Source organism: Myotis lucifugus, unplaced genomic scaffold (assembly GCF_000147115.1).
Source record: "Myotis lucifugus unplaced genomic scaffold, Myoluc2.0 scaffold_157, whole genome shotgun sequence".
NCBI classification, from domain to species: domain Eukaryota; kingdom Metazoa; phylum Chordata; class Mammalia; order Chiroptera; family Vespertilionidae; genus Myotis; species Myotis lucifugus.
Genome location: NW_005871205.1, coordinates 895,247 through 912,332, shown reverse-complemented (window position 1 = coordinate 912,332; position 17,086 = coordinate 895,247). Strand labels below are relative to the sequence as shown.

At 49.4% G+C, this 17,086-nt stretch overlaps 1 protein-coding gene across 3 annotated transcripts in view; it reads right to left on the bottom strand.

Moving 5' to 3' along the window:
- Positions 1 to 4,692: 4,692 nt before the first annotated feature.
- The window catches only part of LOC102417740 (galectin-9), a 14,269-nt gene continuing 1,875 nt past the window's right edge, over positions 4,693 to 17,086 (bottom strand). The window contains exons 2-8 of one of the 3 annotated variants that reach the window (XM_014461545.2): positions 15,020 to 15,111; positions 11,355 to 11,556; positions 10,467 to 10,577; positions 9,397 to 9,492; positions 5,807 to 5,842; positions 5,181 to 5,261; positions 4,693 to 4,943 (exon numbers count right to left, since the gene is read on the bottom strand). In XM_014461545.2, the coding sequence (XP_014317031.1) occupies positions 4,935 to 4,943; positions 5,181 to 5,261; positions 5,807 to 5,842; positions 9,397 to 9,492; positions 10,467 to 10,577; positions 11,355 to 11,556; positions 15,020 to 15,111 (627 nt within the window). In that variant the 3' untranslated portion in view covers positions 4,693 to 4,934. The remainder of the gene's footprint in view (positions 4,944 to 5,180; positions 5,262 to 5,806; positions 5,843 to 9,396; positions 9,493 to 10,466; positions 10,578 to 11,354; positions 11,557 to 15,019; positions 15,112 to 17,086) is intronic. The other 2 variants (XM_014461548.2, XM_023759559.1) reach the window with 2 other exon arrangements.

The window sequence follows — 17,086 nt, the reverse complement described above, 5'->3', positions numbered from 1 at the left end:
AAAAAAACAAAACAGAGAGAAGAGAAGTCTATTCCAAATGACATGGAGGTCAGGGTAACATTAAATGAACTGCCTTTAACTGGCTTCAGCTCCTAGTTAAGGGAAATGATTAAACAGAGACTAGCAAGAGAGGCTGGGTCCAAAGAGTAGATTGGAAAGTAGAGGTGAGGGGACAATGAACTTACCTAAAGTCAAGCAGGTCCCTGCAATGTGCTAGAGAGAAAACCAATGAGCAATCAGACAAGCCTGAATGAACTGTTAAAGGTCAGATAGGTGCCATGTTGGTAGAAGGTGCCCAAGGTCACACATAGATCTGTACCTCTGTTCCTTCTTGAGCCTTGTCTACATGCACTAGAATTTGCAAAGACTGACTTCTTTCAGATGCTCCTGTAAACTCTGGTCACCTGTCCCATTGGCCCACCCTCCATCCCCATTGTATCCCTGAGTCAACTAGAATTTAACCAGTTGAAGGTGCAGACAGCACAGTTGGAGCAGAAAGGAGGGCAGGGAAGGGAAATTCTTTGCTATCCTCTCCAGCAGCAGGGACACCAGGGACAGTGTCATCACTGATGGGGACATGGACCCAGTGGAACTCTCATTCCTTGCAGATTGGAGTGTGAAATAACACAACTTTGGAGAACAACTCAAGAGAGATGAAAACACCTTCACGACAGCCTCACTCCCATAGCTCCAAACAGGAAACCACACAAGTGCGCACCAGCAGGAGAAAGAAGGAACAAGTGATGGTGCTGGTACCATGGAAGGGCCCCCGCAACCAAAAGGAGCTGTGACACCGGAACCCTCGGTGACCTCAGACTGGACAATGAACCTGGGAGGGCATGAGGGAGTCTTCTGGGAGCTGAAAATTGTTAGGTTTGGCTGATGATTCGGGCTATGAAAGAATTCACAACTAAGGGAACAGATGCAGTGAGGACATTTATTTCACTTTCCAAGGGAGGAGAGGGCCAGGTATTGCTAGTCAATACAGGGCAGGGAACAAAGAGTGGCTTCTGCTTTTAAAGGGCAAGCAATTGCAGTTGCTAAGCAACAATCAAGGTGGCGGGGGCAGATTGTGTTGAAGTTGAGCAGATACCAGGGGGGTGGTCTTAAAAAGTCAGTTTGTTTGTTTTCCAGAAGACAGTCCATCAGATGTCCCAAAGAGGTGACTTATCACGCTTAGAGCATATGTTATAGAGTTCAAAAGAGGCTTCTCTGAAAGGGGAGGAGGGTTGAGAGCTTTCTACTAACTAGAGCAGGGGTGGGCAAACTTTTTGACTCGAGGGCCACAATGGGTTCTTAAACTGGACCGGAGGGCCGGAACAAAAGCATGGATGGAGTGTTTGTGTGAACTAATATAAATTCAAAGTAAACATCATTACATAAAAGGGTACGGTCTTTTTTTTTTTTTAGTTTTATTCATTTCAAACGGGCAGGATCCGGCCCGCGGGCCGTAGTTTGCCCACTGCTGAACTAGAGACTCCTTGTGAATTATCCCTGAATTGTGGAAACAGCAGGTAGGACGAGGATGCAAGAATGTATCTTGAGAGTAGCTTATCTTGTCCCACAGGTTGAACAGAGGAGCCAACAATCTTGGGGTTTAATTACCAGGTGTTTCTCATAAACGTGGAAGGCCACAGCAAAGAAAAAGAGAGGCTTTTTTTCTGTCCTTGCAGAAGTTTGCTGGAACTTGACCTGGTTGGTGGTCATGTTACAGAATTTACCAGGTGACCGAAAAGTACACAGGAGACTTGGAGACATAGGAAAAAAACATTCATTCTCAGATGTATCGTATGTACTAGTACAGTAACTCAGGGGAGACTGTGTCTCTCCAAATCCTGAGCAAACCAATATGGAGGAAGCTTTCCCTTTAAATCCTTTTGGTTTCTTTGTCCCCCAGATACGGATTTCACTTCCGGACCTTTCGTGGGCTTTGCAAAAAGCCCCGTGTGTTGGGATGGGCGCCATGAGACCACACCTAAAAACCTGGCCTGGCACCAGCACTGATAACCCCCTCTAGGGGTTGTGTATTTGTTTATGGTTTGTGGCCTCTGTAAAATGGGAGTACTTAGGTAAATAAATCTTACAAGACCAGATAATGGAGGAAAGGGCAGGGACTAGACCAGTGGTTCTCAACCTTCCTAATGCCATGACCCTTTAATACAGTTGCTCATGTTGTGGTGACCCCCAATTTCATTGTTACAAATTGAACATAATTAAAGCATAGTGATTAATCACAAAAACAATATGTAATTATATATGTGTTTTCCGATGGTCTTAGGCGACTCCTGTGAAAGGTTTCGACCCCCAAAGGGGTCACGACCCACAGGCTGAGAACCGCTGGCCCAGCCTATTCAAGTGAGACCAACCTGCTCCAATCCAATGGAGCCCTGCAGGGAAATAAGCTAAAGAAGCTCTCAAGGTAGTACTTTCTGAAGCTCCTGCTCTGGGGCATCTGGGCTATACACCTCCCTTCTTCCCTTTCACATATGAAAGTAATGGAAATGCTTCAGGAGTTCTGACTCAGAAACATGGAGATCACCACAGACCTATAGGGCATTATAGGCAGCAACTAGACTCAGTGGCAAAAGGGCTCCCTCCCTCCCCGGCTGTATGAGGTCAATCTCTGCTACAGCCATGTTATGTGAACAGACAAAAGAGAAGGTTATGGGCTCTCCTTTAACTCTTTATGTTCCTTATCTGTTGAATCTCTGCTGAATCTCAGATGGGGCTGTTCAGAAGATTCTTGAGGCCAGGAAGCCCAACCAATGACGTGCCATCAGACCTCACCTGAGATACCTACAGATTTGGGTGAATTCTCAAAGTTCCCCAAATATATCGAGGTTCCTGGGCCTTCCTCACTCCCCTGGCATGGCTGTGGGGAACTCTGTAAGCAAGGTACCAGGCTGAATTTTCCAGGGGTTTTATTGGCTCCAGAAAGTCCTCACTGGGGAGAGGACACTGCCCCTGGGAGGCCCCAGGGCACCCCCTTCCTGTGCGAAGGGGAGGCTCTCTGTCCATGTGGAGAGCACAGCACAGGGTGACAGGCAGGAGGAGAGGTAAATTAATGAAATCTACCATCTCGGGCCTCCCAGCCATAGGACTAGCTCCCTGGCCTTAGCTTCCTCAGTGATAATGACACCGTCAGGAATGTGTCCCCCTAAAGAGAGGGGCCAAAATCAGAAAGCCGGGGTCAGAGGAGCAAAGTCTGGCTTTGGACCCCAACGTCCTGGAGAATGTGAGAGAGCCCGACACTCGGGGATGAGGGGACAGAGATGTAAGAATTAGGAAGTTTTTCCTATCAAAGCTATAGTTTAGATATTAACTCCATTTCTTTTTTTATAACCCTTTATTTTGTACTCAAATCCACCGAGGGCTCCCTTCCTGGAAAAGACAAAGGCATAGCTCTCCCCCATTTCCTGGAAGACAGTTAAAGTCTAACAAAAATATTTGTAGTTAAAACCACAGACATTCCTGTAGGAGACAAGACATAGTTTTGCCCCATTTCCGGGCAGGCATTTGAAACAGCCCCCACTTGTAACTCACGCTGCCCTCCTCAAGTTAGACATTCCTGATAGATTGTGAAACCATGCCCTCAAGCCAGTCAGGGTACAGTGCAGTAACACTTCAGGGATCAAAGTAGACGGACTGCCCGTTCTTTGTGCTTGCCCACCATATTCTTGCTGGGGCATTGCACCCTTCTGCAGAAGTACAGTGCCTTGTCAATCCATATTCGAGCGTGTGTTTAATCCCCAAGACACTTAAGAGCATTTCTAACACGAGATCCCCTGGTGACTGTAGGGAGACAGATGTGGTTCATCAGGCCTTGGGTGTAGATGAAACAATGCAATACAATCAGACCTTCTCAGAGGTCTCAGAGCTCTTCCATCTCAGACAATTCACTTCTCTACCAAGATGTTCATGGAAAAAGTCTCTTCCTGTTGAACAGGATTTGGTTCTCCACCTGACAACCCTTTCATGCTGAGACCTCAGCATGACAAAAAGCATCTCTTAGGTCACAATCAAAGGAGAGAATGAGATTCAGTTTCCCCCTAACCCTCCTGTTGTTAACCTCTCAAGAAATCATGCTATGAATATTTTTGTGGGTTTTTTTTCTTTCCTAGCTGGTGAAATGGATGATTAGGAGTATTTTAAAACATAAAGAGGCCATCAAGAGAGCTAATGTTGCTGAGCCTGTGAAAAAAACCATGATGACAGGTCATTGAAGAGTAGAAACTTTTGCTGATTTGGATCAATGAGAAGCAGTCAGTCAGTGACAGCCTCTCTGAGGCAGTGCCCAGTGAGAAGTGCAGATGCAGCATGCTGACTTCCTGAGACACCCGGAAACAAGTGCTGAACGTGATTAGGGGAGGTTAGGTACATTGAAGCAAAGAGGTGTGAGTTCATAGACTACACAGTACATTAGACATGTACTGTATAAAAGAAAGGGTAAAACAGGGAATCCTTGTGGACCTGGAATGAATTAGTTCAATTTACATTGTGTCTAATGGGAAAATGGATTTGGTTTTTTAATAAATCGCTATTCCAACAGCCTTCCAGAATGATTTAAGTTTGAGAACCGAGCTTCTACTGTATTAGTATTTATACCTGTTAGAAAGAAGGCAAAGTCCCCAATTCAGAAGGCAAAGCCCCCAATTCAGAGGTCCCAATACAAAACATACTCGGGAGCCAGGCAGCAAGGCAAACATCTTTACTTCTACCCAGAAGGGTGCACACACATGGTCTGGAAGTCCTCACACAGGAGCAGGGGGTCTGCTTGGCTTTATAATCCCTGATGCACGTGACCTATGCCTTGCTCTTGATTGGAGCTCAGGTGCACAGTCTTTCTTGATTGGCTAATTCAAAGGAAGGAGTTGGCTTTTGCTGTTTCAAGATGGTGACCCCCAGGGGGGATGGAGTACGTCATGGATTCTGGATTAAGGATTCTGTTGAAAAGAGACCAGGAATTCAGTGTGGGATTGCGCCTGCACCCAGGCCCCCACGCACTCTAAAGGGGATGTTCCAGTGTGAGGCTTCCACCCCTGGATTCTCCCATTCGCCTTCCCTCTCCTGTCAGCCTTGGTGCAACTTCCTGCCATCATCCCAGACCCCATCATGGCCACCTGCCCTAAGCCCCTGCACAGGCAGCTCCACTAACTCCAGGGCTCCCAGCTGACTTGTACCAGCAGGAGGGAGCCAGGTTGTGCACTGACTGGAGCTTGCAGACTTACAAGGCACTTGAGTCCAGGGATGATATTTTGCATCTGGAAGAAAGAAATGGTTAGAAACCTGCTCTCACCAGCCTGAAGACTGCCATCTGCCACCAGAGGGCACCACTTAACACACACCCTCCCAGCAGCTGCCAGTGGGGAACCCTCTCAGTAGCCCAGACCAGACTCTGAACATTGCAGGGTAGAGGTGTTTCTCCTCTTAAGGGGGTGAGGTAGGGGCAGAAGTTCCCTCTGGAGAGGAATGTGGCTTCATTTGTGGCCTTTGACCCATCTTCCTTCTCAGGGGAATTTCTCCAGCATAGTTTCACTTTGAAGGAGGAAGTAATTACGGGTAGTGTGTCCACAGAATGGCAGGAGCTTGGGCAATTCAGCTTGTTTCCAATCCATCAGCCCAGCCAACCACCCCTACTCCCCCAAACACTTCCCTCCAACCACGGTCAGAAGGGTGGCCCAGGGGTCTGGCCTCAGCTGCGCCAGTCGCCCTGTGGCAGAGGCCTGATGCCTGGCCCTGCCTCCTCCTTTTAACCCACAGGAAGAACCACAGTGAAGAGCTTCCCAAGAGAGAGCAAGAGACTTACAATGGGAGCCACGATGGCCTGCCAGTAACTTGGAGGCTGAAGGGGACAAAAAATAAAAATGCTGGTTAATACTGGTGCCACTTGACGGGGAGATGACAGCCGAAACAGTGGTAAGAAATGCGCCCCAGACTCACGCTTCCTTCCTTCCTGCTCCCAAGCAAGCCTCCCTGAGCCCGTGGTGCCCAGATGCTCACCCACCATCCCAGGTCACTATGGTTAAGAACAGGGAGGGGGCGGGTGGAGGAGAGGGCACATCCCGCCGGCTCCTCTAGAGAGCGAGAAGGATGAGTCTGACATAGAACATACAGCTCACCTCAGCTCCCAGAGGCAAAGCCATTACTTGCCGTGTCTGATTTCACCAGGGCGGTGAAAACTAGTACTTAGTGAGGCCTACTGTGTGCCAGGCTCTGGCTTCAGTGCTTTATGAGGGAGGCATCCTTAGCTTCAGTTCTGCTAAGTGAGAGAACAGGCTCAGCGAGCTTAAGCACCTTGCCCAAGCCTGTCCAGGTAGCAAGCGATCAAATACAAAATGGTACCCATTGTGTCTGGTTGTATCAGCATACCCCGTCCTCCCAAGGCCAGGGCCAAAGTCAGGCTGCCCTGCAAAGGCTCCCTGGAGCTCCTCCATCCTAAAATCAGTGTGGCAGGTGGCAGGGGCCCACCATGCACCGTGATGGGCCACAGGAAGCTGGGTAGGGAGACGCCCTTGGCCTTGCCCCCACTGCTCAAGTGGCCAAGGAAGGGCCAGGCCCTGCTCCTTTTCCTGCCCGAGGCCCCTCCCACCCAACAGACTGGTCTTCTTGCCCTGACTGGTCTCCCCTTCTACTGACTGTGCAAACCACATCCCTCATTCATTGACCCAGTCCCTACTGCACTCCAGGCACTATGCAAAGTGCTGGCGATACACAGAGGAACAAGTCACAATACCAAGTTCACAGGTTTGGGCAAGGACAGGTGGATTGACGGAGACAGACATGTAAATACAGTTACAACAGGACATGGTGCCTGGTGTGCATAGAGTTATGAAATGTCCATTGAAACAGGGAGGGGGTGGGGCATCCAGCATCCTGCCAGGCAGGGAGCCACATTGAAGCAGAGCATTTCAGGGCTGGGGTGATGTAGCAAAGGGTCTTTTCAGCACCAGGACAGCAGATGCAAAAGTGTGGTGGCCAGAAGAAGCCTGGAGTGAGCAGTGGAGGCTGATGGAAGGTCTTGGTGGGTGAGGTGGGAGGCCAGCAGGTGGACTGGGCAAGACTAGGGAGGATTCTGTTCCTCCAGCTGAGGGACTGGAGCTCTATTGAGCCCGGGGCCTTTAGGGTTTTTAAGGAGGGAGTAGATGCCATTAGATTTGCTTTTGGAAACGTCTCTGGCAGTGGGTGGTGTGAGGGGGTGAGGAGTGAGGAGTCAGGTGGTCTAATCCAAGGCAGTGGCTTCAGGAAGAAGAGGCATTGGTGCACTGGAGGGATATTAAGGGGGGGAGGGAAGAATGAAGTATACCTCCCAGATCAAGGGCCTGGATGCTGGAGGCAAGGCCAAAAAGTAGTTAACATATAAGTACAGCACGCTAACGGATTGAGCCACTGGAGCTCCAAAAGTAGTTAACATATAAATGCCAGAAGTCCATCAGAAGGCTGATGGACTTTGATATTCAGCAAGGGCTGAGAATCAGTATATTATTACCTGCTGTTGGCTGAATGGCTGAAGGCAATCCTCTAAGCACATAATCCTTTTGTTTATCAAACCTTACCATTGCTGTCTGTTTGCTTTGCTAAATTGCAAAAGTATATTCTAGTAAAAAGCTTTGGGTCTGGAGATTCAGAGAGCCACTCCAATAGAGAGTAGGTTTCTGCCTCGTTCCACCATGCATTCTAAATTTATATTTCTTGTCTAGTCTAACCATTTATGTGTGGCCCCTTCACCAGATCCTGAATCCTTCCTGAAAAATGTTGTGGCACCTGGGTGCCTGGTGGATGGAGATAGGGAACCTTGGGTGGGCATGCAGGGGCCTGTAGGCCGTCACTGTCTTTTCGCTGCAACTAGCCTCTCTCTCAGACCTTCTGTCCTTCCTGCCGACTGCTCAGCCTCCAAGGTTCTCCACATTTAACTCACTTTTGCTTTCTGCTCCTTGGGCTCCAGTAGGTCACAAGTAGTCTGACCCTTTTGCACCACAGGGACATCACCAGTGTCCCGTTAAACTAACTCTGATTTTGCGCGGGAAACCTAAATAATTGCCCGCGCCATCTTATATTTTGGCGGGAAATTCACCCGACACCGTAGTGTTAAAACAAAAGGTGCTATGGGGTGAAGAGAAGCTTTAATGAGCCAAGGAAGAATGGAAAGGCAGGGGCCCGGACATGAGGGAGGAAGCCAGCCGGGCAGGGACAGACAAAGTAGGCAAGAGGGAGAAAATAACAGAGATGAGGGCCAAAGAGAGAGGAGCTCATATTTGCTGTGGGCCTCTGAGTGCGTTTCTCATCTTAGTGCCGGCTCTTTAGTGGAGGCCTGAGCACAGCCAGCCTTACTGTCTCTGTATTTTCTTCTGGAGAGTTTCATGAGATTTTGGGTAATAATGTTTGGGCACCTGGATGACAAAGCCCTTGAGGAGGGGCTAAGGGTCAAGGGCATGGCAGTGAGTGAAGGACACACATGTCCCCCGGGGAAGGCTGCTGAAGGGAGTGAACCATGTTTCCTTCTCTCAGGGGGAACCAGGAAGGCATCAGCCAGGGACTCGGTGGTGTTTGGCAAAATCTGGCTCCCAGCTTGGGTTTGGCCTCTGTTCTATTCCCTGCAAAGTGCTGAGGATACAGAAAGGGACAAGTCACTATTCCAAGCTTATGGTTTGGGGAAAGAGGGAGTGGAGTGACAGAGACAGACATGTAAGTACAGTTACAACTGGACATGGTGCCTGGCGTGCACAGAGCCCTAAAAAGTCCATCAGGTCATGAGGGGCTGGGGCATCCAGCAACCTGCCAGGCAGGGAAGATGCCCTGAGGAGCCACATTGAAGCAGGGCATTTAAGGGCAGTTAGGGGCTGGCTGGGTGAGGTGGCAAAGGATAATTTTGCAACAGGACAGCAGATGCAAAAGCGTGGTGGCCAGAAGGAGCCTGGAGTGAGCAGTGGAGGCTGAAGGAGGGTCTTCGTGGCTGAGGAGGGAGGCCGGGAGGTGGGCTGGGCAAGACTGGGGAGAATTTTGCACATCCAGCTGGGGAGTTGGAGCTTTATTTGAGCCTGGATCCTTTTAGAGATTTAAGCATGAGGAGGATGAGATAAGATTTGGTTATGTGAAGGTTAATGTGGCAGTGGGTGGGTGTGAGGGTGTTTAGGGGTTAGGGGAGGGTGGCCTGGACCATGGCAGTGGCTTCAGGAAGGAGAGGCATTGGTGCCCTGGAGGGTCATTAATGAAGGGAGGGGAGAACCAAGGATGCCTCACAGGTCCTGCCCTGGGTGCCTGGTGGATGGAGATAGGGAACCGTGGGTGGGCATGATGGGGCTTAGAAGCCCTGGCTGCCTGCTGGCTGGAAGTAGCCTCTCTCAGACCCCTGTCCTTCCTGCTGACTGCTCAGCTCCCAGGTGTCCATGTTCAACTCACTTTTGGTTTCCACTCTTTGGACTCAGGTGAGTCACAGGCACTGGGGTAGGACTGCACCTCAGAGATCATCCTCTGGAGACAGACGGCACGGGCGTCCTGTTAAAACAAAAGGCGTCATGGGGTGAAGAGAAGCTTTAAATAGTCCAGGAAGAGTAGAAAGGCAGGGGCCAGGCAGGTATGGACAGAGTAGGAGAGAGGGAGAGAGTAAGAAATGGGAACAAAGAGAGAGGAGCTCATATTTGTTGCAAGCATACAGTGTGCCTTTCCCATCTCAGAAGCACACTCAAATACCGAAGTGAAAATAACATCTACACTCCAGGTGCCTGGGGCCCTGTGGGAATGTGGGCCAGGCATACCCCAATCTTCCCAGTTTTCACAAAAAGCCAGACATTCAGATTTCCATGTGATATCACCTGACCTTGAAAATTTTTGGTAAAATACACATAAAATTTACCACCTTCACCATTTTCATGAGGACAGTGGAGGGGCATTCAGTGCCTTCACACTGTTGTGCAGCCATCACCAGCATCAGCTCCACAATGCAAACCTGCCCCTGACCTTGGAGATGTTGGCAACACATTCAAAAATGGGAAAACACAGAGAGGATCCAATAGACCCTGGTGTGGGCCCAAGGGGGCCATTACGTGACCTCTGACACCTATCGCCTCATTGAGCCCACACATACCTCCTGGGGAGGCTGTGACTATGCCCCTTGCACAGATGAGGAAACTGAGGCTGGGAGAGGCAGACTCACTGTCTGAGATCCCACAGCTGATGACAATGCAGAGCTGGGATCTGAGCTAGATTTGGTGTGATTCCCAAGCTGGTTCTTTCTGGGACCACATGGCCTCCTAACAAGGCTGGGAGTAGAGAGTGACAGATAAGAGGGGAGGGAGTCAGGCTGAGGCAGGTGCTCTGGACAGAGACAGTGACACTGGGGGAGCCAAAGGTGTGTCCCTAGAGTGTCCCTAGAGTCACCTGAGTGAGAGGTTGGCTGGAACAAGCCTAGGCATAGCTAGTGTTGCCCCTGCACCCAGACGTTGGGACAAGTGCCAGATGGACAATCTAACCTCGATGCTGATCTGTGTCACCTCCACACCACCGGTAAAGGAGATGGTGTCCACGCGGTGGAAGGGCACGCGGTGTGTGTACTTCGTAAAGTCCTTTCCATTCACCTTCACCTGTCAACAGGAGTACATAGTCCAGGAGAGGGTCCCAGAACAGGGCGGGGAGCACACCTGAGCAGTAGGACCCCTGCTTCTACAAATTAAGGCCTGTCTGGTTTTCACCTCCATCCCCTGTAGGTGGGGCCCAGCCTTCAGAGCTGCTCCAGGTACAGGAACACACGTGTGATCCAAAGTGCAGCCAAACCAGGCCACCACTTGGCTCTAGTTTGGCTTCTGAGTTCTTGCTTGTTTATTGCTCTAGGTTTGTCTTTCTCAGCTCACCTGGGATGCCATTTCAATATGCGCATTTAAATGCCCATAAAGTGCTCATGGGAGCAGAGGAGAGGGCACCTCAGGGTGCACACTGAGGTCTGGGAGCATCCCGTTCACACAGAGAAGCACAGACACAGCCATCCCTCTCCCCCGGCCCAGCAGCACTGCTCTGCCTGCAGGAGCAATGACCACACCATGCAGCCCTGAGCTACCCCTGGGCCTGCAGAAGGGCTGCCACAGCATCACTAAAAGAAATGCTGTCAAGGACCTGGAGTGGGCAAGGCTGCAGCAAAGGATGGAAGTCACCTGGAACCCGAGGCCAAAGAGCAAGTGGGGACTTACCTAGCTCTTATTTCCTAGTAACAGAAGCAACAGGTGCTCTGCAGCTGCAGGTGAGGGTGTGTAAGCTCCTCTTATCTGTATAATGGCATTGCCTGGGTAATTATTTACAGGCCTTTCTCCAGGCCTGATAGGGCAGGGGGACAGGTAGCAGGAGGGAGGGAGGAGAATCCTGCTCACCTGGAATCCAGAGTTCTCCACCAGGAAGCTGATCTCAAAAGGAATTCCCATCTGGAAGGGATTTATCATCATCCTCTCTTCCTTCTTAGACCATTTTTTCTGCTTGGTGTTACAGACCACATACCCGCCCTCTTCAAACCGAGGGTTGAAGTGGAAAGCAATGTCATTGTCACTCAAGCCCGTCTGAAAGTTCACAGCAAACCTAGGCGGACGGAAATCAGACAGCGTTCTGTTTTATTGAGAAAGGTTGGGGCAGGAGGGCCCGGGGCCTCTGACTTCCATGTGTGTCTGGGAACTTGCATACAACCTGGGTGGCAGGTTGCACCCATCCCACTGTGCTGCCTTCCTTTGTGTTTACCTAATTTGCACTTAGTGTGTTTTGTGTAATTACTGCATTTTGCCCTTTCCAGCGTGACTTTCCAGAAATAAGCAGGAACTAGGTAAAGAACAATGTGGACTCGAGCCTCAGGAAGCATAGGGCTCAGAAACTGATTGCACATTTGCATGAAGATGCAAATCCAGGAACATGCCCAGAAGCAAGAACCTCTCATGCCCAATGGGCACTGGTTAGAGGCCAGCCCACGGCTGCTCAGTTGGGAAGGAAGAGAACAAACGGAGAGAAGATGTGACATTGATGGACTTTACCTACAAAGACGGTGTCTAGCAGGGGAGGCATGGAATGAATATTGGCTCCCCAGGCAGAACTTCCGGTATGTGTGTCTGTCCCTCATCGGAGGTTGGTGTGTTTCCCACCCTGACCCCTGCTCATATGTTAGTTATTGGGGTGACCCTGAAACACACTACCCTGGTGTCAACGCACCCAGGGCAGAGCTGACTCCCTTCCATTGGGGATGATTAAGGAGGTGTTCAGGAAGCCTCCACAACAGTAAATTTCCTTCCTTCCTTAGAAGGAAGCTTTCGCCTTCAAAACTTCCTTTGGGGATCGCTATGGCTCTAAGGTGAGGAATTAGAACAAAAGAACCTTCCCAGGAGCCAGGCTCATGAAAGGGGCACAATACATGTTTGTTCTGCCCTTTCCCAGGCACATGTCCTAAAACCAGTCCCAATCCAAGGAGTCACTGTCTACTCCAAGCCTTCCCTGAACTCAGCAGGAGCATGGTTCATAGCCTGCTTCTTGGAGTCATTCTGGTGTCCCCAACTAATGCAAAGCACTCAGGGAAGCCCCCCACCCGCCTATGTGTCTTCTGCATCCCCCACAGGGCCAGGCTCTGAACCAAGCCCAGAGGTGGCCCTAGATAGACATTCTATTCAATTCCTGCAGAGCCCCACCCAAATCAGGCAAGAGCCCTACACCTCCACACCACCTGGGCCTCAGCAGAGGGCAGCCAGGGCTGCTGGAGTATTACAGGGCTCTTGTACATCTGGGGAGTTGTACAATCTCTTCCATGTTCCCCAAAGTCCCCTCTTGGGTGGGAAACAGTGCTGAGATGTTTGTATTTTGAAATGACTTAGGATTTTCCAGGAAGGAACTTGAAACAGAAAGAGATCAAATTACATTCGAGCTCTAGGGTGTTTGGCTCAGTGGATAAAGCATTGGCCTGGAGACTGAAGGCACTTGCCTGGGTTGTGGGCTCAGTCCTCGGTAGGGGGCATGCAGGAGGCAGCAGATCAATGATTTTCTCATCGTTGATGTTTCTATCTATCTCTCTTTTCTCCCTTCCCCCCCAAAATCAACACAAATATATTTTTTAAAAATTATATTTGATGGCAAATTTAAATATTTTGAATACAACCAAGATTACTTTACCCAGCAAAGCTATGATTTAGAATTGAAGATCAGAATAAGAGCTTCACAGACAAGACAAAGCTAAAGGAGTTCATCACCAACAAACCAGTATTTCATGAAATGTTGAAGGGTATTCTTTAAGAAGAAAAAGATAAAAATTAATATGAAACATGAAATGGCAATAAATACATATCTACCAAATATTAAATCTAAAAATCAAAATAAATAAAAAGAAATCTGATGAACAAAATAAACTGATGAATAAAATAGAATCAGAGGCATGGACACATGAAACGGACTGGTCAATCTCAGAGAAGGATCAGGAAGAGATTAGCTAAAGAACTTATATGCATATATGCATTAACTATGAACAGAAATAATAGCGTGGTGAAGGTTTGGGGCAGGGTGGGAACTGGATGGAGGGTGGTAATAGAGGGGGGAAAAGAGGAACATCTGTAATACTCTCAACAAAAAGATATTTTAATAAACAAATGGGACTACATCAAAATAAAAAGCTTCTGTACAGCAAAAGAAATCATCAGGAAAACAACAAGAGAGCCCACTGCATGGGAGAACATATTTGCCAATGTTATATCCGATAAGGGTTTAATCTCCAAAATTTATAGGGAACTCACACAACTAACAAAAGGAAGATAAACAATAAATGGGCAAAGGACCTAAATAGACACTTTTTGAAAGTGGACATACTAGTACAGAAGGCCAAGAGACATATGAAAACATGCTCAAAGTCACTAATCATCAGGAAGATGCAAATCAAAACAATGAGGTACCATCTCACACCTGTCAGAATGGCTATCAACAAAACAAGTGCTGGTGAGGATGTGGAGAAAAAGGAACCCTCGTGCACTGCTGGTGGGAATGCAGACTGGTGCAGCCACTGTGGAAAACAGTATGGAGTTTCCTCAAAACATTAAAAATGGAACTCCCATTTGACCCAGTGATCCACTTCTAGGAATATATCCCAAGAAACTAGAAGCACCAATCAGAAAGGATATATGCACCCCTATGTTCATAGCAGCACAATTTACAATAGCTAAGACTTGGAAACAGCCTAAGTGCCTATTAGCAGATTAGTGGATTAGAAAACGGTGTACATCTACACAATGGAATACTACACTGCTGTAAAAATAAAGAACTCTTACCATTGGCAACAGCATGGATGGACCTGGAGAGCATTATGCTAAGCAAAAAGCCAGTCGGAGAAAGATAAATATCACATGGTCTCACTCATTTGTGGAATATAATGAACAACATACATTGATGAGCAAAAATAGATCCAGAGACATAGAAGCATCAAATAGACCATCAAACCTCAGAGGGAACACAGGGGAGGAAGTGGGAGGAAGAGATCAACCAAAGGACTGGCATGTGCACTTTTAAGCATAACCAATGGACACAGACAGTAGGGGGGTGAGGGCATGTGCAGGGGGTTGGGGGCGACTAGGGAAAGGTCATTGGGGGGGGGGGAAGGAGACATGTGTAACACTTTAAACAATCAAGATTTTAAATTAAAAAAATATAGAGATAAAAAAGATTTCCACATCAGTCAAATGAGGGCTTCGACATGAATGAAGGCCGTTATGGGAAATAAAGGAGGCATCATTTTTGCATCTCTGGGTCTTCCTGAGCAAAATTCAATCCTTGCCTATGATCTGCCCCAGGGCTGGCCTTAGACTAGGAGCTCCCTGTGTCTATGGGGAATCTCTGTTCATGGTGTCCAGATTCTCCTGGCAGAGGGCAGGGGTTCCATGCAGTGTTGGCAGGGCCAGGCCCTACACATCCAGCATCCCCTGAGCCAGGCACAGGCAGCTTGGAGAGTGTCAGGTGAACCACCCTGAGCAGACAGTTGACATTTCTCTAAGGGTCAAGGCTGGAGAGAAACAACACTTCCAGGTACCTGCTTCCACAGGACGGAAGAAACATCCCTTTGACAGTGACCTGATGTCCATACTGGAGGCCCTCTGGTATGGCCCTAGAGAAGGGGACGACCTGCAGGGAGAAGAAGGCAGTCAGTTAGGGTCCTGCTCCTTCTGTTAATCCCTCTGGCACTTGCTAGTGGTCGGCCTGGTGTGTCGAGCAACATGCCAGGGGCCGGATTCAGCGGTAAATTGGGCATATGGACTCTCAGTCTCATGGAACTTCCCACCTGTGAGGAAGCGGACTTGGATCCGGGGAGTTACACATTCATTCTGAGACTGATAAGGAGACCACCAGGCTCTGAGACGATGTGCCCCAGAGCTGACCTCTCTTAAGGGGAAGGAGCAGCTTTCAAGAGGAGGAAGTAGCATGAACATGACCCCGAGAGGGGAAGAAACCAGGGTAGAGAGAGGGGCTGCTGGACCACAGGCCAGGCTCTTAGGAAAGACCCAGGACCCTGGTTGAAAACTCAGAAACCCAAGGGACCAAAGAGGCCAGCAGCCTATTCTAAAGGATAAACCTTCTGCTCCCTGAGAAGGCCAAGAAGAAGGCATCCTCCTGCCCACCCCTCCACAGAACAGTGTGACCATGACCTTTGTCCTCCCAGCCACCTCAGGTAGCACCTGGATGCTCTGTATCCTCTCCTGCTCCTGCTCCCCAGTCCCTCCCCAGGCCCTGGCAACCTCCGAGGCCCTAGTGAGGTGTCTGCACTCCTCCTCGGCCCCATAGAGCCCGTTTTGTCAAATCCCTTCCCGGGCCACTTGAAAGGACAATGGTTATGGTGAGGCTTGCATCATTTTAGAGCCAGGCATTGTCTAGATTTGTAGCCTAATTCTGCTGCTCGTTTCCTGGGTGACCTCAGGAAGCTCATGTCACCTCTTTTGCCTCAGTTTCCTCATCTGTAACATAGGGGTACATCTGACCTTCTGCGTAAGATCAACGATTTAGTGAGAAAAAATCTGGGGAAGAGATTGGCACATAGTAGGTGTCTCTAACACCCCCTTCCCTCTTGGTCTCTCTGAACAAAATTCCACATTGGTTTCTTCATGACTTTTAAGCTAACCTCCAGGGTGCCTTTTATCTGATGTGCTCTTAACCTGCATTAACCTAGTACAGTGGTCAGCAAACTCATTAGACAACAGAGCCAAATATCAACAGTACTTCTTCAAAATAGACGCGCCCAGGCTGAAAACCGACTTCTGGGCATGGGCCACTAAGTTTCAATCACCCTGTATGAGCGCCCCCACGTGGTATTTTGTGGAAGAGCCACACTCAAGGGTCTAAGAGCCGCAAGTGGCTCACAAGCCGTAGTTTCCGGACCACAGACCCAGGTGATAACTTGCAGCTCCTAGTCAATCTTCACATTTCTCTAGTAGTTAACATCTTCTCTAACTTCTCCTTTAAGCCAGCTCCCTACAGAACTGAAATGCTTATAGGAGCCAGGCAGGTGATGTGTAGGAGGGAGATGGTCAGGTAGGGGCAATAGGGAGTGGCAGAGACCATGACAAAGTAGACACCATGGCTCTCATCTAAAGGAACAGTGTCCTCTCACCTCTAACCTGGACGAATGAATTAATTTAGATGGATTAACCTCTCTGTGGGTCAGAGCTTGCTCTCAGCTCCTGGCCAGGCCTGGAGGCTGAGGACTCTTTCCCCCTCTTCCTCTCTGGAGGCTCAGACAGCAGAGCCTGGCCCCCAGGCCACAGGATGCACAGCCTCCTTCTGGAGGCACAGTGTCCCCAGCGGGCACCCAGCCACAGCTGGCACAGGGGGCTCACTGCAGGGCCAGTGGGAGCCTTTCAGGCAAAGAGGCTGCTGCCCCAAGGGTTCTGAGGTGCTTCTGGGCCCATTTCCCGGGCTGTTCCTAGTTGTCCTGGCAACAGCCCTGGCTATTATCAGGGCCACCCCTACAGATGGGGAGACTGAGCACAGAAGGTCTGGTAACTTGCCCAAAGCCACCCAGCTGGTCAGTAATAGGGTGGGGTGTGGGTCCAGCACCCATGCTGTGAAGCCCCACACAGGCTGCTTCTCAGGATGAAGCACAGAC